Consider the following 27,824-nt stretch of genomic DNA (forward strand, 5'->3'; position numbering starts at 1 on the left):
TTTTTAAGATTATTTTTTGGGCATTTTTAGGCCTTTATTGACAGGACAGCTGAAGAAATGAAAGGGGAGAGAGAGGGGGGAATGACGTGCAGCAAAGGGCCACAGGTCGGAATCTAACCCGGGCCCGCTGCGTCGAGGTGTAAACCTCTATAAATATGGACGCCCGCTCTACCAACTGAGCTATCCGGGCGCCCGGAATATTATTATACATATATCTTTTAACAGCTTCTTTTGTTTGATCAACAGTCCAAATCGTTTGCCATCTTTGTTTAAAAAAAAAAAAAAAAGATAGTTGACTATCAATTAACGTTCTAATTGTGTCAACTGGAAATGTCCCGCAAATCAATAACAGACACACACTACAATGCAATGAAAAAATACATTTATCACAGTTTAAACTAGTTCTGCTTTTATTTGAGTCTACTTCCTTCTTCAGGCTAAAGCTTCTATCACCATTAAAATGAATACATACTGGCCATTTCGTTGTGTTTCCACTCACCGTTCCCGTAGGCCCAGTCGTCGTTGAGCCGATGTCGGACCTTTTGGTAGATGGCAGACATGGTCTTCATGTTGCTCTTCCTCCACTGACGTCCCAGGTATTTGGTCTGCACTTTAAGCAGCTTGAGGACGTACAGCTGCATCATGGCCTGTTTGACCTTCAGCGCCCTCTTCAGGATGGGAGCGGACTTAAACACCACTAGCATCTGGGAGGGAAATAAAGGGAAAAGAGCGTTGAGAGCTTAAACATTATATTTTTCATGCGTGGAAACATGACACGATCCGTCATGATAGATGCTACTTGATGAGTATTGCACTCACCATTGTTCTGGAGTGCTTCCACTTGGTTAGTTTGTTGAGGATCCTCAGAAGGTTAATACAAGAGAACAGATTCCTCCAGCAAAACTGATTGTTGTCTCCTGCTTCCTGTAAACGACAAAAATTTCCAGATAAAAAAAAAATACTTTTGCATCAGCAGTCAAAAGCAGCACTCTGCTTGATCAGATTGCGACAACTATAAAACAACTGAAAACTCACCAAACTCTCTGCAGTTAACTCCGGGAGCTCATGCACCACACAATGAGGAAAGTCAAGTACTGAAATGCTATTGGGGAAAGAAAATTGAGAGCAGTGAAATAAAGGCAATTTAGGTACACTTCACTATCGTTTATTGCAAATGAGAGTCGTGATTTTAGTTATTTAAAGAGGTCTCTGAAAGTACCTGTTTTTAGCGGTGATGTAAGACATGATGTTCTGGTTAAAGAACTTCAGAATGAGGGGGATGCAGTTGGCAAACACCAGGTGTTGAGCCATGTACTCAAACTATGAGATAAGCACACAAAGACATATTCAGTGAAGAAGGACATTTTTGAATGAGATCAATACTTGTTTTTACCTGTGCGTGTGTGTGTGTGTGTGTGTGTGTGTGTGTGTGTGTGTGTGTGTGTGTGTGTGTGTGTGTGTGTGTGTGTGTGTGTGTGTCGTCCGTACCTGGTAGATGTGGTTAAGTTTGAAGTGTTTTAGAAGCAGCAGCAGGATGGCAGAGATAGCCTTCACGATGATCTCTTTGTGTCGATTGACATCAACACCAAGTTTCATGCTTTGCAACACTGTGGTCCTGCAGATTCAGAAATGACACATCAATCACCTATTTAAGTATCCCTGTGATCCTCAGAGAGACATCTACAAAGTCTTTCACTTTGATGTGTGTGGTTTATTCAGGTCAGACAACCTTTCGATTCTTTTATGTTGAGATTGAATTCAAAATATTTCCACGCATGCTAACCAGACCCTTGGCTATACAATGCTGAGTTATTCCTTGATGTTGTTACATGCCCTTACTGTGAAAATGTTCTGACAGAGTCACTCCTGCTGCTGTTTCTTCAAAAGCAGACAGCAGTAATTTCCACTTCAGACATAAATATAATTGTAAAAGTGTTAGGAAAGAAAAGTTAGGATAATGTCCTTGTTTAGAACATAATGTGTGTGCACTGGAGAAGGAACTGGCAACGCTGTTAAAACCCTTTTAGAGGCACTGCATCACTTACGGCATCTCCTCCGGCAGTACGTCTGCCAGGATGTTGATGGAGTCTGTCTTGGCTTTGGAAGTTGGAGCTGCTGCGAGCAGGATCTTCAGCAGAGCGATCTGACATTCAGAGAGAGACACCATGGAGTCAGTTACAGTCTGACATGGAAGCTCATGGCTGCTTCTGTTGATATTTGTGCGATAAAAAACAGTGACTATTAACACATATAAAGTGATGATATTGTAGGGGATATAAATATAATGCTCAAATTGTCTTATTGCCTTAAAGCTACAACATTCTGTATTAGAGTTCTAACATTTGCTGCTTCTATGGAAATTTAACTTCCTATCGCACAAAAAGTACTTTCAGTGTGTAATATGAACATACTATTGCCTTATTTCAGAGGGGATTGTTCCGTCTATTTTCTGTGTCTTAATTTGCCTAAATACAAGGAACTGAAACACACTGAAATATGCTATAACCCAGTCTTTTCTGTGCAGGATTATTACAGTATATGCCACAATGCAAAACTATTAGGAAACATTAATCCATGTAAACCATCTGAAAGTGTAAATAATAAATGCTGTGTCAAGCGAATTGTATTTTAAGTCATATGAGATTATCCACAGTACCACAATGTATACCTGACACCAAACAGCACTAACCATGTATTGAGGCAAACTGGGAAGAATTCCCTGATAGAGCAGCTCAATGGAGGACATCTCCACCTCCTCTTCACCCTGATGAGGAGGAGGGAGAAAACAAGAGACATAAAACACACAAAATGTCGTCACCATGACACCTCAAGACAGTTCTTCAGGTCAGGTCTTAAAACTTCTGCTATTCTTAACCAGAAGAAAGAGTAAAGACTTCACCTCATCCTCTAATATGTGAATTCAGTGCATTGTATGGCTTATTCAGAAACATATAGGAAAGGATGCTAAAAACTGCATAGTGCCAAGATGTTGGAAATCATCGTAACTTACCCCAGACAGAGGGGTTTTCTGAAACTCCTCCTCCTTTGCAATCTGTATCTCAGCAATGGAGACGTACTTGTGCTGAAAAAAGATGAAAACTTGATATTTAAAACTCTGGCAGCACTATTGCTATTTGGAATTCTTAGTATTCACTCAATACTAAGTGTCAATGAAATATAGCGAGTGGCAACGCAATACCTGCTTTAAGGTCTTTATGCTCTCATGAATTGGCCTAGGCAAGCCAACAACTGTATTTGTATCACTGCAAGACATGCAAAACAATAACCTCAGCACACACAATACAGTTAAGAGTATACAATATTAGTCTTGCATTACTTTTCATTTCAATTAAGCGAGGAGAAAACTTACTTTCCAAGTGTGTAACCAATGAATTTACTTCTACTTGATTCCAGGAAATTTTCAATGTCCTTTTCCCTGTTGGAGCAAAAACAATAATGTCAACACAAAACATCTGGTCATGTGTTTCTTTCTAGATTGTGTACATGAGGAAGGAATCAATAAATACCTGACTTTAGGAGCCCACGGCAGTCCTTTGGGTAAGGACACCCTATCTGATGGAGGGTGAGGAATAGGCGGAGGCATCACCTCGTCCCTCTCTAGAGGGAACGTTTCTGCCTCTATAGAGTTGTCATTGTCATCGTTGTCGTCCTCATCCTCACGAGAGTCGTCAGCCTTGTAAGGATCCTTTTCGTTGAATGCGTCAAGGTTGTCCTGTTTGATCAACGCCTGTGTGAGAAACAAGTAGACAGTGAAGACATGGACATATTGTGAGTGGGGCAACAGGCAGAAAATATAATACCACACTGTAAAAGTGAGAAGCTCAATATGTGCACAAACATAGGCACTTAATGGCTTGGACTGGCAGCATGAAGGCATAACCACTAACATCAGGTAAGATCTGCATGGTAGAGGTGTGAATCTTCACTGATCTCCCGATTCGATTATGATTATCATGTCAGCGATTCGATATCTCGATGCATCACAATGCGTCAAATACATTTTTCTATTAAAGCCATATAGGATATTTAATTCATAGCTTTTCAAGCTTCAAAAACAAAACATTCTGCAGTGCTCTAATACTAAATATATTGGATACATAAAACTACAGCACTGAGCACATGGCACTTCCTGAATGTGCAAAACATAACAGAATATGTAAACAGAAAGGTTGTTAGGCATACATTAAATTGTAAACAGAAATAACCGATTATGGCCCGGCCGATTATCGATGCAGCATCGTCCATGTCCACAATTCGATGCATCGATTATTTGATTAATTTCAACACCTCTAGTGCATGGTGTACAGGTTATTATATTAATACAAAATACTGACTGAAGAAGCCATCTTTGTGTCGTGTTGCTACCTACAATATGTTTGGTTTGAGAGCAGGGAGCAGCAGTAATGCCTACCTTGTGTTCGCGGCGCGCCCGTTTCTGCTGCTGCTCTATGAGGTCGGATGCAGACGCAGGAGGAGAAGCGGCCCTCATACTGCGAATGACTCGAATGCTGTCCTCTGGGAGAGGGGCGAGACCCAGCTCCACACGCTTATGAACCTTTATGCTTTGGAGCTGCTCAAACCCTCCGAGTGTGAACTGAAACAGAAGAGAGGATTTTAACATGTCTCTTAACTTCAGATGATACTTTTTTGGCGTGTGGGAGCATTTAATGTGACTCACCAGTATGCTCTTCCACAACAGCAACAACACCTTCTTCATTGGGAAGTGAGGGGCATGACCACTGCAGAACTTGGTAACCATACCGAAGAGCATGACGGACATCGGCTCGTTGTTGAACAGAGGAGACCCTGATTTGGAGAGGTGGAGTGGAAATAGTTCACCTGGAAAGTTTTGCTTGTATCTTTGACATGACTGCAGCTTTTGATACTGATGAAACTTACCCAGTTCTGCTCTGAAGGTTTCTCTGATGATTTTCCATTCAGGCTTGTCGGCTGGGTCATCCTGTTGTATCGTTTCCACCATCAGGTACATTATGTTGAGCAGCACTCTGAGATCTGTGCTGTCAGCAAGGGAGATGGCTGGTTTCCTGACAGCACTACTACAGGCAGCACTGTTGCTGAAAGGGAGAATGTAAATGTCTTATACTCTTCTCCAGACTGATAATTTCACAACAAAAATGTATTAATTTGTAGTTCTTGCAAAGCCAACCCACAATTTTTTCGTTTTGCTCACTGTGGTCTGGTAATGCTAAAGCTGGTTTTTCTCATCAACAAGCTTTATCATTTTTGAATGTTTTCCAGACTAACATCTTTTAGAAAAAAATACAGGAATAAGCCATTTGGGATGGCTTCTGCATGGCTAGAAAACTGATGGAGAACATACTCAATTTCCATGTTGAGCAGCTCCACCAGAGCAGAGAAGGTCCCCACATCCAGCAGCAGAAAGATGTTGTATCTCATCCAGTACTGCACCTCAGCCTCAGAGCTGCACTCTGAAAAGGTTCCTAGAGAGAAAGAAAATGACCCACTGTGAAATATACGGCGAGAAAACCAAAACTATTCTCCTTGATCAATTGCCATCATGGGAAGATTTCCTTTTCTACATAATTAATTCATGCTAAACCAGTTTTAAGTGATGTGGACTGACCCTGAGACATGTAAAGAATGGCTCTGGCAGCCTTCAGCCTCTTGTCCCGGGCTATCACCTCCAGACCATCCAAGAGGCGCATGGCATGAGCTCTGTGCTGAGCTGCATCAAGCTCCGTCCACTTCCTATCACAAACTAAGACACAAACGAGGTGGAGATAATAAACTCAATATATATACCCACTTCATCTTAGAAGTAATTAATTGTTTACGATGAATTAATTAGGATTTGACTGAGGGTATGTACGTTTAACTACATACCATGTGTTCTGAATTCGACCTCAAAGCACTTCCTATTGAGAGCAAACTCTGGTCCTTCAGTATAACTGTAGAGCTCTGAAAGATACATAAACAAATATATATAAATCATCTGAAAACACTATATGTTGCAAGAATGAAGATCAGGGGAGCAAAAAGGAGTCAGGAAATATCAATGTCCATGAGGATCACACACAAACCTGACAGCTCTGCAGCCCACTTGTCTGTATCAGCATATTCAAACTCGAGGTCTGGAGACTCCGACAGCCCCTATGCACAACACATGACACATTTTATGCCCTTATGATTAAAGAAATTATTACTTTAGAGTAACAGTCCAACTAACTACAACTTGCATTGATTTGACTATCCAACAGAATATAAAGTAGTTTAAATCAAATCCACCAGGACCAGCTGCACCATAAAGTATCACTAATAATAATAATCCATACTATTATATGGATAATAAAACACAACGAAAGTGGCCAGTCGAAGGCATTATGACTACTTTTACTATTGATGTTACTTTTGCTGATAAAAAAAATATGTACTTCTACTAGGGCTGGGCGATATGGAGAAAATCAAATATCACAATATTTTTGACCAAATACCTCGATATCGATACTGCAATGATATTGTAGTGTTGACTTTTGGTGCTTTCACAAAATATTTACACAATGAGATTTTTGATAAATAATCATCAGTAATGTGGATATAATGACTAAGTGGGTAAAGGCAAATAATAGAACAGTTACAACAGTCTGGTAAGTTGAGAAAATGACAGAACTTCACTGTAATGCAGCCTTTAAAACCAGGAAAAGACAACACTTATGCCATATTACGATATCCAAGATCTAAGACGATATCTAGTCTCATATCACGATATTGATATAATATCGATATATTGCCCAGCTCTAACTTCTACCTAAGTATCATGCAAAACTTTTCCTTGTAATGGGGTGTATTCTACATTGTAGTATTTCTACTTTAACTTAGTAAAAGAGCTACTTCTTCCAAGCTTTCAACATTGTAAGAAAGTCTGTCATTTACAAGAACAGACTATTGATCAAGCATCAGTTTATGGCAAATAGAGAAATTCCTCCAAATCATATTTACAGTGGTTTCAGCTGTAATCCTTCTAAATCCTGTTATTGTCAGATTATTCAAAAGATGACAAGAGAGCAAAGCATGAAAACATGAATTCTGAAAGTGATCTTCTTGCATATGAATTTCGCAGAAACCTCCCACTGTCATGCTAGAGAGCTCTGGTTCACTTTGCTTTCGTTATAAGTGTATAGGGGCTCCCTGGTGTACATATAACTATATAATAAAAATTGCATGAACACACCAGACCAATACATTTCAAAGGAGAAGGCCTGTGAGATTCCGTTTCAACAGGTCGCCAGACAGTTCAGCCTGGCCTGTGACTAGCTAATATCAGCTAGCTAGCCCCTGCTAAGCTACACTGCTTTTCAACAAGTAATTACATTACATCAGCACAGCTATATAAAAGAAAGAAATATAGGTTAATCACTTTAACCCTTTCAAGAACCTCAGCTGCTGCTGTTAGTTAACGTCGCCGAGTAATGTCAGAAATAATAGTTAAGCTAACCTGACAGAGCTAGCTAACGTTATGTGTTAACGTACAGCAGCAGCAGAAAATACCTCGTCTGTTTATGACTGGTCGGCTGAAAAGTAATAACAAACTTCTGTTTACGTACCTCTGAATCTTTTCTTGGGTTTCGGGTAAATTCGACCCTGCTTTTGTTAGGCAACATAGCTCTCGGTTTATTGTTTACAGGAAGCCCACTGTTCCCACCGACGTCCATTTTTTGGGCAAAGTGTCCTCTCGCGAGACCAGTTGATATGCGAGAGTTGGACTGTATTCTGTCATATTTCATCACAATGTAACTACTGCTTTAAAAGGATGGAAAAGTGATATATGCCCTCTATTTTATTTGGTATTCAATTCAACTGAAGGTGAATTGAGGTATTTGGGGGCCCCTGGGGGTCTGAGGCCCTGGGGCAGTTGCCCTCATTGCCCGGTTGGTGGTATCTATCTATACCTGTGACATGTGTAATGTGTCTGTGAAATTATGTATCAGAGCCATTTTCAAATTTAAACACCAGTTTATTAAGGGAACTGTGCACAGAAATGTAACGGTGGTATACTGCTGAAATTATGTTCTTCAAACTAAACTACAGATAGTGTTGAAAATAGGCTTACTTTATAGCTAATCATTTACAGAACTTTGTCTACACATCAAAAACATAAAACCAGCAACAGTGTACAACTGTCAAATCACAGTGGTATGCTTATTTATTTCAATTTGACATATGTAAAACTGTTTGCTCCAGTAATAACACATTCATTTGTCTCTATATTAGAGTTAAAATAAGGGTAAAATGACACATCTCTTAAAACAAAAGGAATTCAAAAGTGCTATTATAAAAAGGACCACTGTAAGTCATTTAAATGTCTGATTGTTACAAGAAATTAAACTGGGATGAAACATATACATTAAAATTGATGCAAAAAGTACAACAGAATGTAAAATGTTGCCCACTAAGTAGTTAGTTATTCATCATGTTAGTCATCTTACAGTAATGCATATTTTTTGAGTAATGTAAAAAGCACAGATTTTACAACTGTCCACCATTGCAGAAGTAAAATACAGTAGAAAACTGAGTGTGTTTCGCTGCATAGCTATCACTGAATATTGCAGAATAACAACCATGTTTCACACAATACCATAATGGGAGAAACAGTTGTACATGTGAACAGAAATTACTAAGTGAGTCACAAGGCACTGTCAATTGACCAGTAACCATGGTTACAGCACTCTTTTTGCTGACATTGATGTCCTCACTGAATGTTCTTGGCTCTGATGCCTTTAAATCTGTGGGTGCAAATATGAAAGCACTTCATAGTAGCATCCTGTAGACTACTATACAAATAAACAGCAGGAGTAAGTGACACAAATCTAAAAAAATAAAATTGAAATTACTGCAAAAATGAAATACAGGAATTACCTGTGGCTCTGCAGATTAAGTTTGAAGTTTTGTGAAGGGTGATGCAGCAAGATACTGAGTAAATACATGTGGTGCAACACTTTAACAAGGTAAAAAGGTGCCAAATCCTCTGCAGGGACAGTAACACTGTCAAATGTTTGGAGTAAGATCAGCCCACAGACCACCAGCATGATATACAGCGTGTTAAAATGTGTTGAAAAGCCTTAAATTCAGCAAGATACAACTACTACCTGCACACTATATAGTTTGTATTACAAAAGAATATAGAGAAGGTGGCATAATAAGTTGTGCATTTATCAAGCCTCACAAAACTGTGCCAAAGCCTTTTGAGCAATGAAAAGCGAAACAAAACACAACATTGTGTTATTAGAATAGCTATAATAATGGCAATAACAAAGAAGGTAAAGCTAACACGTGTCGAGGCAAATGTGTTGACAACAAAGCTTGTCCGTGTCTGAGCCCAGAGCATTTGTGGATTTAAGTTCACTTTTCCGTTGAAAAAGACATGCTCTAGTTAACACAAGATCAGAGTCCTGTGACAAATCAAACAGTAAACTCAATTTTGCACATTAGCAAATACCATAATGAGATTGGCTGATCAGAGGCTGTTGCATATACAGCATAAACATACTTTATGTAACACTGTTCAACATGTAGTCTGTGACTTACGTTAGCTCTACACAGAACATACTGTACATAGCTGCAATAGTAAATGAACTCTGAACATTGAGTATCAAAATCTCTAAACTTATTTTACAGTTCTACTGTAAGTAATAATTTCATGAGGACAGTGAGACAGTGCTGATCTGGTAAAAATACATTTACAAATAATTTCAGATATTCGAATGCCCTGAGGTGCAGATACTATTCTTATCAGACACCAAAAACTCAAATTGGCTTGTTTTATTTTCAAGATAATAAATGCCCAGCTCTCATCCTATGTTTGCTATAGTCAAAAAGTGCTGAAGTTCCTTTTTTGCCCAGATGTGCTGATGGTTAGCAATAATGTGGATGACACTACAGAGAACAGGCCATTTCTTTTGTATGTTGTGGATGGAATGTATGAAGTAAGCAAGCGCTGCCACATCGAAAAAGAGAGAAAACTTTAAAGCTGCATTAAGTGTTTTTTACCACTGGGGGGCAAAAACAAATTAAAAAAAAAACAAGAAAAAAAAAAAAAAAAACTCTTGACGCGTTCCAGTTGTACTGGGAAGTCGGAATTTCCCAGTTCCCAGTCGAAAATTTCAACTAGAAGGCTCCCTGAAGTTAGATTTCGGACTCGGAAAGTTGAGAGAACCTCAAAAACCCCGACATCACAATTCAGCATGGCTGCTCTGTGCATCATCAGTAGTGAAAGCTGTATGAATATTCTGTTTGTAAGCACTTCTGCATTATTTGCGTCTCATTAAATCAGTCGTTCACACAGTACTGTCCATCTTCTATCTGTGGACATATTGCTACCATGTTTGTACACGCCAAATACCACATAGGTTATATGTGTCAGTTATCAACTGGTAGTGCTAACAATGGTTAACCTGGTTCGAGTCACCCCACCCCATTAAACATAATGGTTATCCGACTTGTTACTGGAACGCGGTCAACTCGGGTGAAACGTCAGTCCCAGCTCTGACTTCCGAGGTAAATGGAATGCAGTAACAGCCCTGATTTACATATACTGATATCACGTTGCATGGCTCATTTGTCAGAAATAATTGCCTACTTAAACATCCAGCAGACACACAGTTACACCTAAATGGGAATCACATTTCTGGCCACCTGGCAAATTTAAGCTGATTTGGTTCACATACTCCAGAGAGAACTATTTGGAACTTGACTTTTTTCACCAGCCAGGAGTTTACATCAGCTCTCTGACGTTTTATGTAAGGCTAGGCTTGTCTAAGCTTTTTTTTCTGGAAATGGCTGCTAACAGTTTAATACGGGAGGTTGATGAGAGAGCCAAAACAAGGAGCTAACAGCAGCTAAAAAGTTCAGTGAGCTTTAGTTTTATGGGTTTGGAATTTCAAGCATTAACTGAAGGAATTTAATACGTTTATAGAAAATGTATCACTTAGTGCAGGTTTAACTGATTTCACAACTAACCATTAACATTTCACAACAACTGTAACCCTATCCCATCACAGACATTTGGCACAATATATTGAAATATTATTACATTTTTCTATCAGAACCTGAAATAACCTATGAGCCAGCAGGTATGGAAACAGATGAACCAGAAAATAATCTCACAGAACAGCAGATATAGGTGCTATGGTCACGCTGACGTTTCATAGCCAGCTGGGTGCCATGTGCAGTTCTGTAGAAAGCAGCAAGTGAAGCAAAACTCGATGTGGTCAGTGAAATACAACTAAATATAAGCTGTGTATCCTCTGAAGAGTATAAAATACAATATAGCCATAATATATACAGTACATCAATCTTTCTTTTGTCTTAGGAATAGGTGATGTTTGGTAGCGTTCACATTTAGGTGTGCTGAGGTGTGGTTCCCCTGCAGACTAATACCTGTGATTACAAAGAACAGGTTTAGTTAGGAAATGCCTAATAGCAAAATGTCAACAGCAATTGCTATACTTATTTTATAGATTTTAGTTTCATAGTTGCAACATATTACAGAATTGTACCTGTAGTAGTTGGGTTTAAAAGGGCCATTCTTATTCAGGCCCAGGTATTTTGCCTGCTCATCAGAAAGCTCTGTCAGGTGGGCATCAAAAGTGGTCAGATGCAGACTCGCAACATATTCATCTGAAATACACAAAAATGGTTTAGTAAGAAAGAGATACACATGGATAAGATTCACATGCACTCTCACAACTGAAATTTAAAGCAGACTGAGAAATAGATTAATTCACTCCAGTGCTACAGCCCAGCCATGAGTAATGTTACTTGTAAGCTTTAAACACTTCGAAACTGCAGGTCAGGGTTATGTATCTACAGTATATATTCTCACCCATCTTCTTGGGAAGCAAGTAAACATCCTGCTTGTATCGTCCCTCAGGAGCGTTGTACAACTCTATAAGGGCCAGTGCCTGAACACAAACATGGATTAATAATACTGTTACTGAAAATGGATGCACATTGTGAACTGAATGAAGAGCAATAAATGTAACCATTAACTTTTGAGTGGACGGCAGCAATAACTACTGTGTGTCTTTAGCTGATGTATAGCTTATTGCAGGCTGTCTGATAGTATCAACATGTTACCTGAGTGGTGGCTGTGATGGACAAGACAAAGGTAGGGACAGTAGAGCAGCTGAGGTTAAGGAGACGTCCCTGTGGAAGAAAACACCATGTTATCAAGAACATAGGTTTTACAAAACAATTAGGTTTAAGAATATTGCTGCGCCAACATTATGAAACCTTCCATATCAACTAGGGTTGTCACCATTCTCCAAATCCACGATTCGTTTTTGACTTTCGATTTAAGGAAAGGTACTTTCCAACAATAGCTTGAGTTTCTCAGTTTACAAGGTGCAATTGAATGCACCATTAGTTTAACAAGGTGAACATGAATGCACCATGGAGTCCGCTCGGAGCCAACATGCTTTACCATTGTTGTTTGTTACATACCTCGCTCATAGGGAAGGCAAAATATTGCCACACTGATGACTCCGGCAGTGGCCATGGTGTCTGGAAAGGTCAAGCTGCATGCTACCAGTAAACTAGTCTGGATCAATGGAATTACATTTCCTGGATAATTGCCTGACATCTGATGTCCCTCCCCTTCCGCTCTCTGTGTTGCGTTTTTCAAATTCTGTTCGCTTCAGGAAACAACAAAACTTCGAGCTAGAAGGCTACACGCTGAAAATGGCAAGATTGCTAGGGATCGCTGTGGACGAGGTACACACGGCAATACACTGGTAAAAGCAAATGAGGTTTAACCATGTATCCAGCTAATTTAAATAGCCCACGTTACTGTATTGTGTGAACAGTTAATTTAGTATTGTATGTGGCATTTCTTTTGCGGGGTGCAAATGTTCCACCAAAACAAGTTCCTTTTCCAGAGACCATTTTGCAGAGCCATCGTTGCTGCGTCCAGATCCAAGACGATTATGATTGGTTTAAAGAAATGCTAACAACCCAGAGCGTTTTTTTCCTCCTATCCCAGAATGTATGCGTTATGTAGCCAGACCTTACTCCACAGTGCTGGGGAGATAGGTAGCAATGCAAGACTACCGGTAAGCTAACATTACACCTGTCTTTTGTTGCTACCAGCCGGTAAGCTACACTGTGTCTGTTGTATTTTTCTTTGAACGAGCGTAAGTAGGCAGGGGTGAAGAGAGAAAAAAAATACTGGGGGAAATCGCCAATCCTACCTTTGATTTCAATAGTTGAAAACCAAAGCTAAGCACTGATTTTCAATTCAAAATCAACATGTTGCTGTGTTCTTGACAAGCCAGAAATTGAGAATGATCAGTCACTGCAAGAGACTTCATCGGTCTATAGTGGGTAATATGGATGGGTCCTTTGAACTTTTTCTACAAATTGGGGGTCACTGTATGTTGTACAAATAGTGTTTATGTCTATATCATAATACATTATATATTATGGTGCTATATTCATTGTTGTTTTTGTGTTTCAGTTGCTTAGAATTGCTATCACATCAAGCAAAATAATATATGTTCTCCACAAATGAGACTAACAGATTAATAAGGAAGTTTAAAACATGAACTCTCATTCATCACGTCATGTCATGATGTGTATCTGTATTTATCACATATGGTTGCAAGACGTCCAGATATAGCCAATTACCTCAGCCAAAAGAATGACTCTCTTGCCATCAGGCCAAATGACGTGATCCACCTGAGAACGCACTCTCTCCCAGGTCAGCTCAGGGGTCCGAAGACTTGCCTGCAAGGGATGAGAATATCAGTCACCCTTAAGTTCTTTATGATAGTTCAACACAATGTGACTGACCCACCTCTTAGGACACATAGGTTTATGCAAATATACATTATCCCAGACTGTAGGATAGATTTGGACTTTGAATTCTTTTATCATAAGCACTAGTTTACCACATCAATCTCAGTATTGGAGTGGCCCATGTTGCAGACAATAGAGCCATTTTTCATTCGGTCCAGCTGGTCTCTGGTCACCACATTCTTGTTCCCTACAGAAAGACACAATAAGTGCGTTTACATTCAAAGCAGTAATTGGGGTATTACCCGGTTATTATAGAATAACTGGGTAATGACAGTTTTCCCCGTATACATGAGCGGGGAAGAATGGGAAGAATGACGGGAGTAACTACTTCCGTTACAGTAGGTGGCACTCTGCCAAAGTACAACTGGTCAGAATAAGGCTTTTTCTTCGCCACTTTTTCTTCCGCTGGCCCACTGCTGATTCGGCCAACGCTGTTTTGTTGTTTCTTAAGGGTTAGGTGTTTACATGGCGTTTGAGAAACCGGGGTATTGCCTTTACCCGAATATAATTGTTTTTTTAAACTGCATGTAAATGCACATATTCACCTTTAATCAGCGTACATCGTCTGCCCCACTGGACAAAATTAGCACACGAACAGTGCAAAAGAACCATGAAACAAAAGGCATTTATTATGTCATCAGACAGGTATAGACTGAAAGGCTATAAAAATGAAGGAGTTACCGGTGCATGTGATGATGACATCAACCTGGCGAATGACCTCATTCAGCTTAACCACCCTGAATCCATCCATGCTGATAAAGAAAGAAGAGCTTCAGCATTCATCCTCAGTGAGGAAACTATTATTTACTGACAACCAACTCAATTCAGCTGAAGGGCTGCAGTCCCTGTTAGGTCAAAGTAGTGTTTAATTTAAGCTAAACAGTCATCTCACAATGTGTTTGTTAAATAATTAACAAAACATCATTCCGTCCCCTATTGGGGTGGTAGACAGGGGATGTTTACGGGCTGATAGCAGGTCAACTGTAGATTCCACATAGAAGTGGTATACAGCATTTAAAAGCTGTGAACCAGCAAATAAAAATTACTTGATTAATGAATTAAATGTTTAAAATAAATTGTGAAAGTGTATAGGGCTTTAGTACATTACGACATGAGTTTATGATGACCATTCTCATGCTTACTTACAGTATGTCTCATAAGTGGTTGCAGCAGTTTTTGGTTTGATACTATTTGTAAAACAGATTTGTTGCACAATTTACCCATTTTCGACCACTCAAGAATTGATAAAAATTGTCAAAGATCCCTCCAAAATAGCATATTAAGACCCTTAAGCCTAACTTTGGAGCATTATTTAGCCACCTTCCTGACATAGCTAGCATTATTTGGTACCACTGGATTCTTTAGAGATCGTCTCGTTTCATATGATACCAATATCTTCACACTATCTCCAAATCTGAGCCTGCTACAGCCTCTGGAAGACAAAAAGTCGGCTAGGACCTTCTGGCAGGCTGTCGGAATGGCGAGGGGTTGGCTCGCTATGCTATGTTATCTATACCGCTGTCTGTTCTATTCATATATTTTTGACATTCAACACATCCAGTTTGCATAATCATTCCACTTGTTTTCCTCACCAGGCCTGCAGGGCACAGATGGGATCAATCTCTGTAATAGAGACGACGGCTCCCAGAGCTTTCAGAGCAGCACAACAACCTTTTCCAACCTGAAAAGACAAGATGTTATACTGTGTGACCAGCAGAGTTACATATGTCAATTATTACCATGACCTTAATAAAGAAATTACACTTGCATGTATCAGTATTTAAACGCAAGCCATCTTAGTACAAAACCAGGCTGTAGATATTTAACATGACAAGCCTACTAATCTCCTAGTCCTGCAGACTTTGATTCTCTAACATCATCTAGACTCAACAATCAGACACGTAAACACTATCCAATGAAATGTGATGAGCTGTCGTGTGATGAGTCCATGGCCTGAGCTGTCTGAGGTTTTAGCATTGCAATGTATCAGCATGAACGTTTTCACCGCTACATGATAAAGATAGATTAGTATGTGACATGTTAACGTTAACGGAAGTATCTCACCTCACCGTACCCACATACAACCATCTGTTTGCCTCCAAACATGACATCTGTGGTCCTCTTCAAGCTAGAGAGGTTTGAGGCATAACATTAGCACTTTTATGTGGAATTGAGAAACTGCCAATCTGTATTTGCACGACTCCAAAATCTTTATACTGATATACAGTAAAAATTGTGTGACAGTTTAACTTTCTACAGTTCTGGATAATATGAAGTTTGTTTGAATAAAAGCTGTTTACAAAACAGAGCATTAGTTTCCATCCCAGTGCAATAAATCTAAAGGTCTGATGATGCCGATATTTAGTGGCACAACTCGTAATGAAACACCTGCTCCAAGACATCAGTGTACCTTGCAGATTATTAATCAGAAGGAACCAGAAAAGCGGTGACCCGACACAGAGACATTGTTGAAGAGTGCTAGACTATTTATATACTTCCGTGGTGATAATTAACAGGAGGGTAATAAAGGCATTAGTTTTGTTCTCAGGCTGTTTTGCCAAGTGTTGAGCAGAGTCATCAGAAAAGCATTACAAGGGCAACAGCTTTTTAAAAAGCTATTGAGGTGATATGCAAATGTCTTCTCTATGGACCGGGTGATGGCAGCAATGTTTCCTGACCTTTACGTCACTCCAGTGTTACAGTAATGAAAGGTCTGATGTGGCAGCTGACAACACACTCAGGAGTGAAGGAAAAGTAATGTGCCGTTTTCTTTGAACAGCTGAACTAGACTGTGGATTGCGAAACCTATTTTTTTTTTGCATGCTGAAAGAATTTACTGTAATGACATAAAGTAATTGATGCGAACTGATGAGCTTTTCTCATTTATCACTCGGGGAAAAAACACTACTACGACTTGAATGTGCTGGTGAGTTCACAGCTGAGCCGATGCTTTCCAGTCGGAGGGCCTTCGTTGTGAGGTTGTATTTCTTTCCAACCCAAAATCAAGCTATCCAATGAACAAACCGTACTAGTGTTTCAACATCAGTTCGACTTATTGTTCAGTCTTGCTAACAACCAAATACCTCAAAGTCAAGCCTACTCACCCATCCAGGATTGACTCTCTGCAGCAGTACAGGTTGTCGAACTTCTGCTTCGTCACAGAGTCATTTACATTCATAGCCGGTACACACAGCTTCCCAGCTTTAGACAGCTGATACAACCTAGAGAGAGGCAAGAGTAAGGTAGTTGTGTGTTTCTGTGGGTGTGTCACAAAATATTTTAAAAGGAAACCTATCTATTAAGCACTAAATCACCTGTGAACACCAGTGACGCTCTCCTCTACAATGCCCCTGATCTTCTTGAATACATTGGGGTATTTCTTGTACATCCAGTGTGTCAAGTCTCCTCCATCATCAAGGATCTAACGGATAAGAAAAAGCTGAATAAATGAATTGCGAGGCAAATATTTACGCATAAATAGCTATTAATTGAAATAATGTGACAATAATGGCTGCTCCTGTGGCGGTTTTAATGGCTATTTGAGGCATTTGTTTGTCTAGATCATTCACATAACAGTCTATTGCTACATAAACTGTCCCCTTCACAAAAGGTAGAAAACAAGCTTTCCCTTGTACCATGTTAGGCTGCCAACCCTCATTGTTGACACAGCGGTCAATGCACCACCAGAAGTCATCCTCAGACTCCCCTTTCCAGGCAAACACAGCCACACCTGAAACATAGCAGATGGGGCACATCTTGAAGAATCTTACATCAACAATCCTGTGTGTGGCTATAAGCTGCCATCAAAGAAACATTTTCAGTGAATGAGGGCAAAGTTACAGTATTGACTCTGTGAGGTGAATTATTTAGAAAAACAGAACACTTTGGTTCAGAATTATCAGCACCTAATAATTCAACATTACATATTGGTGAACATGTCATTTCTTATAGCTCCCAAGAGACGATGTGAATATCATTATTGGGTGTAAGAGCAAGCTGGAGAACTGTTCAACAGAGGCAGACATTTACGCTTTCTAATTGCCCTATAGCTGAATGAAAATGTAGGTTTTTTCCACATGAAACAGCTCAGCATGCAGTAGACTATGTACAGCAATAACTTACTGAACACATACTCAACCCCCATGATCTCCACTGAGTGCCTCCTAAATCTGTTGTAACCCCCCCCCCCACACACACACACACACACACTTAAACTACTTAAACCATCACATAGCAACTGCAGATAAAGGGCTTTACCAAATGGCAAATCTTAAGTGTTCCCATTATCTCGACAGGGCTGATATTTCAAGAGTTAATTAAACATTTCCAAACAGTATCCTTGGTTATAAAAGCTGGCAAAGCACACCTGTGCTCATAAGAAAACACCTTATTGTTTGTAATCAAGTGCAATTTAAACATGTATGACTTTCACACCTCTGTGTTGGCAACTTTATCGCCAACACTGATTACAGGTAAAAGTGAGTCGGGGTGTTTGAGCTCCAAAACTAAATGTTCTTCACCTTCTCTACTGCTTACCAGTCTCTGACAGAGCAGCAGCCACTTCATTCTGTGTAGAGTAAATGTTGCATGCAGTCCAGCGGCACTCAGCGCCAAGAGCCACCAGAGTCTCGATCAGGACCTGAAAACAGGAGAAAATGGTCAAATGAGAAAAACTATTTACTGGTCGCAAACACAAACACAACAGATGGCAATTCAATCATTTTATTAGTTTATTTTGAGTATTACTCCAGGTTACAATCAACCAGGGGGCTATTGCACAAAACCAGGATAACGGATTAAGCTGGGATGTTCCAGTTATCCTGGAAGAATTTAGGCTTGACTTGGTTGAACAAAAGAAGAGGCACCTAAGTTACCATGGAGATTTATTCTGTGCAGCTAGCCTGCTTCTGGCCAGGCTAAAAGCCAGGATTTATTAATCCTGGGGACTTCTCTGTTCACTCAGCAGTGGTTTTACCTTATTATTATTATTATTATTATTAGCCTGCATTAAAATACAACAGGTGCATAATGCTGTTCAGTTAAGCACTGTTATTTTAACATTGTGACCATTATTTTAAAAAATATTCATGTGACATTGTTACTGTTACATTGCGTTTATGCTGTTCATATTGTTGTTAGAAGTTTGATGAATATTTTATGGCAGTTGTTGAGATGATTAGAAAAGGCTGATACAGTTGCATATGTGTTTTAAATGAAGTCAGTGATGAAGGATAATATATAAAGTGCTGTACACTTGTTAGTGGTTCTAACAATGGCAGACTGGTCAGAGACCAATACACCTTTAATTATTTTAGTTGATTTATTTCTTTTTGTATTCTTTAACAATAAAGGATCATGTATGTTCCTCTTCCATGTGCATTTTATCTGCCATAGCACACACTTTGTGTTCTTTCCAGTAAACTGGGACTATAATTTGGGAGGATTGTACAATTATAAAAACCTATCCTAATTGTACAATCCTCCTTAATTATAGTCTGAGTTCACTTGACCAGTATCTATATAGTGTAGGCTACTGTACATTCATTAAACAACAGGGAGAGGACACCACAATGGTTTCTGACCTTATATTTAGCTGGGGGGGAAATAACTGTTGAATACAGTCACAGTCATGTTTACAGTGTGCATTGAGTTTATTACTTAATTATCTTCATAGTTTCTAGATTTCAGAGTCCAATTTGAGAGAGAGAGAGAGAGAGAGAGCGAGAGAGAGAGAGAGAGAGAGAGAGAGAGAGATTTACACATTATAGGCCTATTCTAGCATTGTATATTAGTGGTTGTAATTAAACTTCATGGTCAATTTCCTGAGTAACATTAGGCTGTCTTCTGCTCACTTTTAAAGTGCCCATATTATGAAAAAAACACTTTTTCTGGGATTTGGGGTGTTATGTAGTGTCTCTGGTGCTTCCACACACATACAAACTTTGAAAAAAAAATACAATTATGAACCTGAAAATGAGCATAATATGGCTGCTTTAAGGCAATGAGTACAACTGTTCATTTTCAAAACGCGTATTCTCCACTTTAGCATCAGTAAATCTGTGATCGACCTTGCGGTCTGTTTAAGAAAGCCGTGAACGCGCATCTATCCGAATTACTTTATCCTGGCTCGACCTCAACCTCCTCCCCAGCCTGGCTTGGTCTACGTGAAACGCACCAAGCCAGGATGCACAGATTAGACTAGGTCAAGCCTCGCTTTATCAGTTATCCTGGATTTATAAATTCTGCTTTTGTGCAATAGCCCTCTGGTCCTTATTGTGTCTGCCACCTCGTTGCATACTTTATTTGGCTCAGTGGAATCAGCTGGTTGTTGATAGCTGCTGAGTTGTCCATGGAACACAGCCAATTGTGTACTTTATTAAAATACAGAAAACTCCACAGCACTTTATTCATTCAACACTCAGGTAATACAAGAGTTGGCAGGTGTTTTCTAGACCGTTAAGTAGTGCAGAAACTGAATAAAATTGACAAAGAACCCTATCCGGATTAAGAGGCATCACACTGCACACACAGCCTTTGCCTGGGCATTGAAGCTCAAAGTCAGAGAGAAATCTTACTGCAGTCTGGGCAGTGATGTGAGTGCAGCCCACAATTTTGGCACCTGCCAACGGTTTCTCACTCTGTGCTCTTTTCCTGAGTGAGATCAGCGCAGACATATCTGAAAACGAGAGAACATAAAAGAGGGATAAGTGGGAACAGCAGATGATCTCCCAAAACTCAAATTCCCACTCTCTATCCATAGAAAATATAGCTGGATAAAACAGTCTTTATAGAAAAATGAGTTTATTATAACGTAATCCCAAATTGTTCATTTTTCTAAATGTGAGGTGATATGGTGTAATTGGTAGTCAGGTTTTATTTCTTTAAATAGATCAAATTAAATCAGTCAGATCAGAAGATCTTAAGGGACACTAGCTACTAATCAATAGACAACATATATTATACATTATACAGATATTTTCTAAAATCTGAATAATGACTTGTTCAACATACCATATCATGACAGATGTCTTTTAGATGAATTAGACAACATTCAAGAATAAAAATGGTGAAGTGACTTTGTCCCTGTGACTTACCTTGTTCTGCGATCTCAATCTCACGTCGGCCAAATTCAGCCTGTTTGATGTTCTTCACACAGAAGTCACTGCTGCCTTTGGAGTTGACCTGAGTTTTGTCCCGTGGTGAGGACTCATCGTCAGAGCTATCCGTATAGGACGCAGCTGTAGAGGAAACAAGGCTTTTAAAGAACTTGCTAAATTAAAGCCACAGAAGGAGTAATATTCCCCATCTCCCTTTACTAGGGTTGCACGATATTGACAAAATGTGATATTGCGATATTGATTATAAATACTGCAATATCGATATTAATTTCGATATTTTTAAACATATGTAAAATTACAAAAGTTTCGGGAAAACACATCAAAATAGATTCATAACAAATTAAACAAGTTTTCTTACAACACAAGGTTTATTTCAACTGACTGTCATATTGGACTGGTACAACATGAATAAATAAATAAGGACCATGTCTACAGAACAGGACATGTTTTACTGGTTGTACAGTATAAAATAAATAAATAAAGAGAACAACTTTTCTTTCTCTTCTCTGATTCATTCCATTTTGTTGTCTCTATCTATTTCTTCACTTACACTGTCAATCTGTTGAAATATGCACACACGTCACGTGGTATGCTCCATAGGGTTTGTCATGTAGTGGACCCGTGCACTAACATGTGCAAGTGGCACGGTAACTGGCCAATGAAAAATGGTCATTATAGCGTTTCAAGCAAGCTCTAAATCAAACACAACTAAGCCACACAGCCAACGGACGGGACGCAGCACTCCACAAAATAAACAAATATATTGCATACTTATTGCGACACTTTCGATACATTGCGATAACGATATTGAGACGATATATCTTGCACCCCTACCCTTTACCACACTAAAGTTCAGTTAAAGGTGCTCTAAGCGATGCCACGCGTGTTTTAGGCTACAAAATTTTTTTGTCACATTCAGCAAACATTTCCTCACTATCCACTAGCTGCCTGTCCCCTGAACACACTGTAAAAAAAAACGTGGTCTCTGTAGACAGCCCAGGCTCCACAAACGGCAACAAAAACAAACTGCGCCAACCTGCACCACGAAACATAAACAGTGTTCCAGCCAATAACCGACAAGAAGGATTTGGGGGTGGGGGTTGGTGCACGGAAGGGAGGGGGAGGGGACGGGATGAGGAGGGAGGGGCGAGCTAGCCTCCGTTTTGTTTGACAATACTTTGAACGTCAACAAGAAGTGCCGTCACCCAACATCGCTTAGAACACCTTTAAAATATATAATAACACAGTTTTGTTTTAATCAAAGACATTCATAAACTCATAATTTATGATAATTTTGAACATTGGTGCACACATGTATCTCTCTCTTACCTGAGCTGTAGCTGTCTGTGGATGACTGAGAGATGGAGCGGGACAGGGAGCGACGGCCTGCCTTGGTGGGGAACCTGCTGAACTCCTGCTTGTCCTCCACAAACTGGATTTGCTGATATATAATAAAAAATAAATAAAAGTCATGTTACACACTGTATGCTTTCATAGATGTTTAAACTGAAGCTTTTTCAAATGGATACAAATCTAGTCATAAAACAAATAAAAATGAGAGTTGAACTGTTTTTGTTTGTTGTCTTGCTTGAGGTCTTGTTTATAGCCTTGGCCAGATGTGTATTGAGTGGAATTAAGGAAAATGAAGTTCTTTGCTTAAAAAAAAAGAAATCGTGGCAATATGATAATCCTACTCAAACTCACTAGTGAGCTTATTTTGTTGTACTGCCAAAAATAGATGTCTGGCTGCAGACCAACAGTCATTGCACCAACAAGACGATGGCCACATCTGACTCATGCTTGTGTAATCATTGTGAATGTTGTGGTTTGAAAGTGATTGGCGTACGCATCTGAATTGTAACTACTGATTAATTACAACCATTATTAGACTGGCCTACTACCCTATTTAGATTCAGCTTGTTGCAGTCTCATCTGCTGGTTATTCTTTATTTTTCTGCATCCATACAAGTAGTTAATCCATGCTCAGGCAAAGCTGTGTGTGTGAGTGTGAGTGTGTGTGGAAGTGGAAGAAATTGATGTTTTTGTTGTGTGTTCCTAGCTTTATGTCTGGTCAGCTAACTTTTTTTCCACAGCTCTAAGCAGAATTTTTTGTTGACAGGGATTTTGCATGCATTGAAGCAACATTAGATAGTGAGAAAAACATCCTCTAGGTCAGGGGTTTTCAAACTTTGTGGGTGGACCACTACTTGTAATCAAAAATTTTCACAGACCACCTCATAATACACATAATAAAATATGTCTACACACAGTCCTACCTGAATTAATCCGCACCTCTTAATAGGCCTACTAGCACTAAAACTATAACTGTCATCGCATCAGTACAACAGGCTCGTTAAAAGAAAGTTTACTGCACACAACAGCTGCCACAAATTTATTTATTTATTTACTCAAGCGCCCAAGGGCATACAGTGTTTCCTTTAGGATTTTTTTTCAGCAGTGGGGGTAAGTCCGAACACTGCCCCCCCCACCCCCACCCACCCCATGAAACGGAACTTACACTTCGCTGCAACACAAGCAACACACACAATGAGGCATATTTTCAGTTGTGATTGAACTGGTTTTTTTGAGTTACTATATAGGCCAACTTTGATCTAGACATATAGGCTAAGCATTCTGTAGCAAATAACAATAAACCCACTATTAATTACATTATCTTAATGCAGTCTAACTACTTCAGCATGTAAATAATGCACCTAAAATACAAACGTGAGCAAGGGCGTTCAGCAATCGCTATTATATCGAATCAACAGCCACGTGCAATTTAGCTAGCAGGTGAAGAACACAAACAATGAAAATCACCAGTTAACTTAATTTAAATTGGCAAGACCAGGCTTAAACGACAACATAAGTTATACGACTTACAGTTCTCAAGGACGCACACACACAATCTCAACTAGCTTATCATCCGGACGGTGTCTCTTTTTCCTTTCTCCCTTTTTCTGCAGAGTGACGCGCTATTCTCCGACATGCACTCTAACAATGCAGCCCTATTTCTGATACCGTGGGGGGCAGAAATGTTGCCGTGGGGGGCCGCCACAGTCAAATCAACATAGAGGAAACACTGGCATAATCAGGTTAATTTGAACAACAGGCTTATTTCCATAGCAATGGAGTATTAAATCTATACAGTCATAAGAACATTTGGATATAGTCAAAATTGCAAAACCTTTGGCAATTTTAGGGGATTATTAATCTTCAGAGTTTTACAAGTCCTCAAAAAGTAGGCTATGTGAGTTTGTCCACTTAACAGCACATCCGCAAAACATTTCAGAAACGCAAGATCAAGAAACTAACTGGAAATTAAAATAATAATAGGCCTTATTCATTCCATTTATAATTTAAAATTTCATATAAACTGCCTATAAAGGCTATACGTGTGATGCGATTATGACAACATTCTTTGTCTCTGGCCCTATACACATTTAATGAAAACACAGTAGGCCTACTCCTGGTTTAAAAAAAAAAAAAAGTTGTTTATGGGAATTTCCTGGTAAAATGAAGGTTAAAAAACTATTATTTTATATTTTATTTTGCTTTTCCATGGACCACCTGCAGTAGCCCAGTTTGGGAATGACTGCTCTAGGTAACGTTATCGAGTCCAGGTATGGAGAAGTGGACAAATGGGTTTTTTTTCTTGGTTTTTTTTCACCATGCCAGGTGAGATTGTTAACTCTTTTTTTTTTTTATTTGGAAAATAACGTTAATAGAGACTACAGTGTGTCCCAGCCTCATTCTTATCATTGAGTGAGAATCAGGTTCTTCACCCTGATACGGTCGGTCTCTAGTTTCTAGGTTTAGGCCTGGTACTGAAAAGCCTCCACATACCAGTGAAAATAACATGGCAACAAGGCGACAAGACACTAAATATTTCCCCCTGGACAGGATGGTGTTGGTTACAGGGTCCCAAAGCCTGACTGATACTGACTGATGGATTGTGGCTCCCTCAGATCTAATTATTTAAGAGCCACATAAAAGATTGTCTGTATTCATTGCATTACAACGTGCTTTTTCTAGAATCCAGGACTAATGCCAAGGGATGGTGGTAATGTTGTTATAACTACTGATGATTGGGTTGAATTGGCTGGATGTACTACAAGTGTAATGTTATGCTGTCACTTGATGTACATTCTTTTATGTGACCTGGTTTAAGCATTTGTTTTACATATTTTTGCACTATGTTTTATGTATTTACATTATGCTTAATGTATCCTATGTTTAACCCTTGTGTTGTCTTCCATTCGACCATGTACTTGTCGTCCTGAAAATCAACACTTTTTCTGACGTTTTCGTCTCTTTTATCAACACTTTTGTCTCTTTTTTCAATGTTTTGGCTCTTTTTTTTTACATTTAACGCTTCTTTTCCATGTATAAACAACCCCTAACACCAACTTATTACCAGTTTTACATTTACTACATTTTTTGGAATTCATGGTCAATAATCCTCATTTATTAGGAAATAATGCCTAATTCTTGAGTTAAAGAAGCAGAAATTATGAATTATTTAGACTCATATTAAAGGAAGGATAATTACAGAAGGGTATATGTCAACGTTCAGTCTGGTTTTGAAACTTTTTTTTTTTTTTCTTCAAATGCAAATTGTTTTTATAAAACACCCAAAAGTCAATGAAAGTAGAGATCCTATCTTTTGTTGTACTTGCGAAGCGCGGTGTGTGGAATCATCCATGTTATTTTTGGATAATTAAAATTAGGTAGTTAAAAGGAAACCCATATTTCTAATAAAGAAATTTTTGAAAAACGGTTCAAATTTGACCCAAAGACAACACAAGGGTTAAGTTGATGTGTGCTTTATGTTTATGTATGTTTTACGTCACCTGGCTGAAAGAGTTGAAGTTGACTCATCTTTCATCTTATTTTCTTGCATAATCATCTGTAAGCCTGCAACTTAACTTAACCATCAATACCTAAATATTAACTACAGAACATTAACATAAGAGGGTTAATACAAAATAACAGTGAATTACATTAACTGTATTACCATGACTTGATTTGTTTTATTATTCAACACTGGATCATACTTGTTGTTACTTGACCTTGTGTTAATGTCTCCATACCCTATCTACCAAGTGAGCACAACTGATTACATTCCAACAGTATAACTAATCTCAACTGTTCTATTTGAGATCCAAAATGTGCAAACCAATTGCTGAAACATTAGGTTCCTCCCAGAAAGAGAATGAGGATGTGAAACTATTCTATAATGAGGCTGCCAGGCTGACTATTCAATCTTCAGTGTTTTTTTATGTGTTATATGTTTGCTCAGTGTAAAAAAACACATTATAGTTTGCATTTTGTCCGAAACTGGTATTCATTTGTCCACTCCAATTTAAATAAGGTGTGCTACTAAAGGTGAAATACTTTCCACACTAAAGTAGCCAGGAATTCACGGTGCACCTCTTCTTTGGTCCATGAAAGTGTCAGTTAACATCCTTCTTTTGTGAGTGTTACAATGAGCAAATCATACAGTTGTTTCCTTGAGTTGACTGTGGTAAGGAAGTCAAGTAATTTACGTGAAACATAAGAAAACTGCAAAGACCAAGAAGATGAATTGATCTGGTCCTTTTGTTTAAGAAGCACAACTGTGAAGATTAAAACAAACTTATAGTATACATGTCGACAGTGGTAATATGACAGAGGTGACTTTTCAGTGGTGACCTCCTATTACTTTGTAATCCTTTTAAGCACAAACAATTTGCCAAAACTGTCTCTTCTTACTACTTCACAATCTGGGGTAAAGGAAAACAAACTTTTAACATCCCATAATGTCTAATAATGTACCATATGTATAAATCACATACACTATTAATCTTTCTGCAGTGCACCACTTTCTTGTGTAGGTGTAGGATTTTTTTTTTTTTTTTTTGCTTTAATGTAACATTTCTTGTGTTAAACATGGATGTAAAATGCATTAACCTTGCAAGTGGAGGGTAAAGGTATGGGCTATTCCTTTTATTTACCAAACTACATTTATTTGGCAGGCAGGCAGTATGACCTGTTGTGTGTGAACCCAATTTCTTAAGGTACACCTGACCCCGCGCACCCAAATGATTACCAGAGAAATTAGGTAGCTACACTAGCTACAATATTTTTACAAAAACCGTATACATTTTTGCCAAACTGTATAAAGGGGGTTGGCTGAACGGTCTTACCTTTTTAACTGGTTTGTGAGTGGGCACAGCGCTGAAGGCGGACGACAGCTCTCCCATGTTCATTTCGCTATTCTTGCTTACGGTCATGGCTGAGTATTTTTCCGCTACGTTTTCGCTCTCTTTCACCTCTTTGCTCGCCTGTTTCACTTCCAGCTTCACCTCCCCAGCCGGATCCGACATGTTGACAATGTCTGTCTAAAACGTGACCGGTCACAAATACAACCGTAGAGTCCTCTCTGGTAGTAGCGTCAGAGAAGCTAACGTTAATGCGTGCTTGCTAGCTAACTACTGTGATACAACGAGCGTAAGAGAGGCTTTCAAATTACGTACATGTAAAAACAGAACATGAAAGCAACAGTGGGGTAACAGTCTGTGTGTCCTTCGCAAGATGTGGTGCTGACAGATGTCCTAATGTTGTCTGTTATGTTGCGAAGAGTGCAGCCGTAGGGAGATACACTTGAGTCCCCGCTGGCTCAGCTGTCACCTGGCTGAGTAACTTTCATATGATGAGGGCGGTAACCGTTCTCATGTAACCAACAGACTGAGGGGGGCGTTATATTTATACAGCTGCGTTCAGGGGAGAGTGGGACAAGAAAGATATTTTATGTAATTTATTGAATATAATTGTTCTGTTTCGGCTAAATTTAACATGCACATTTCACTA

General features: G+C 39.1%; 2 protein-coding genes across 3 annotated transcripts in view; both read right to left on the reverse strand.

The window, feature by feature from the left end:
* The window catches only part of strip1 (striatin interacting protein 1), a 9,991-nt gene extending 2,220 nt beyond the window's left edge, over positions 1-7,771 (reverse strand). For both annotated transcript variants that reach the window (XR_004897554.1, XM_031287726.2), the window contains exons 1-19: positions 7,605-7,771; positions 6,084-6,153; positions 5,887-5,961; positions 5,627-5,761; positions 5,363-5,483; positions 4,921-5,096; positions 4,700-4,827; positions 4,433-4,615; positions 3,528-3,748; positions 3,371-3,436; positions 3,200-3,263; positions 3,011-3,082; positions 2,690-2,764; positions 2,046-2,143; positions 1,489-1,615; positions 1,220-1,320; positions 1,036-1,102; positions 820-924; positions 500-704 (exon numbers count right to left, since the gene is read on the reverse strand). Coding sequence is in view for 1 of the 2 variants with exons in the window: in XM_031287726.2 (XP_031143586.1) it covers positions 500-704; positions 820-924; positions 1,036-1,102; positions 1,220-1,320; positions 1,489-1,615; positions 2,046-2,143; positions 2,690-2,764; positions 3,011-3,082; positions 3,200-3,263; positions 3,371-3,436; positions 3,528-3,748; positions 4,433-4,615; positions 4,700-4,827; positions 4,921-5,096; positions 5,363-5,483; positions 5,627-5,761; positions 5,887-5,961; positions 6,084-6,153; positions 7,605-7,712 (2,197 nt within the window). In the remaining variant the exon portion in view is untranslated. The remainder of the gene's footprint in view (positions 1-499; positions 705-819; positions 925-1,035; positions 1,103-1,219; positions 1,321-1,488; positions 1,616-2,045; positions 2,144-2,689; positions 2,765-3,010; positions 3,083-3,199; positions 3,264-3,370; positions 3,437-3,527; positions 3,749-4,432; positions 4,616-4,699; positions 4,828-4,920; positions 5,097-5,362; positions 5,484-5,626; positions 5,762-5,886; positions 5,962-6,083; positions 6,154-7,604) is intronic.
* A 222-nt stretch (positions 7,772-7,993) lies between these two features.
* Positions 7,994-27,671, reverse strand: LOC116041530 (S-adenosylhomocysteine hydrolase-like protein 1). Its single transcript, XM_031287445.2, has 17 exons — positions 27,161-27,671; positions 22,302-22,413; positions 20,949-21,092; positions 20,430-20,530; positions 18,391-18,493; positions 17,490-17,584; positions 17,169-17,275; positions 16,959-17,075; positions 15,919-15,982; positions 15,447-15,535; positions 14,536-14,606; positions 13,947-14,041; positions 13,684-13,782; positions 12,136-12,204; positions 11,882-11,960; positions 11,556-11,676; positions 7,994-11,436 (listed from the first exon to the last, which is right to left on the reverse strand). Exons 1-17 carry the CDS (start codon positions 27,338-27,340, stop codon positions 11,430-11,432), a joined length of 1,653 nt encoding a protein of 550 aa, XP_031143305.1. The 5' UTR covers positions 27,341-27,671; the 3' UTR covers positions 7,994-11,429.
* Between the last annotated feature and the right edge of the window lie 153 nt (positions 27,672-27,824).

This window comes from Sander lucioperca, chromosome 6 (assembly GCF_008315115.2).
Source record: "Sander lucioperca isolate FBNREF2018 chromosome 6, SLUC_FBN_1.2, whole genome shotgun sequence".
NCBI lineage: Eukaryota > Metazoa > Chordata > Actinopteri > Perciformes > Percidae > Sander > Sander lucioperca.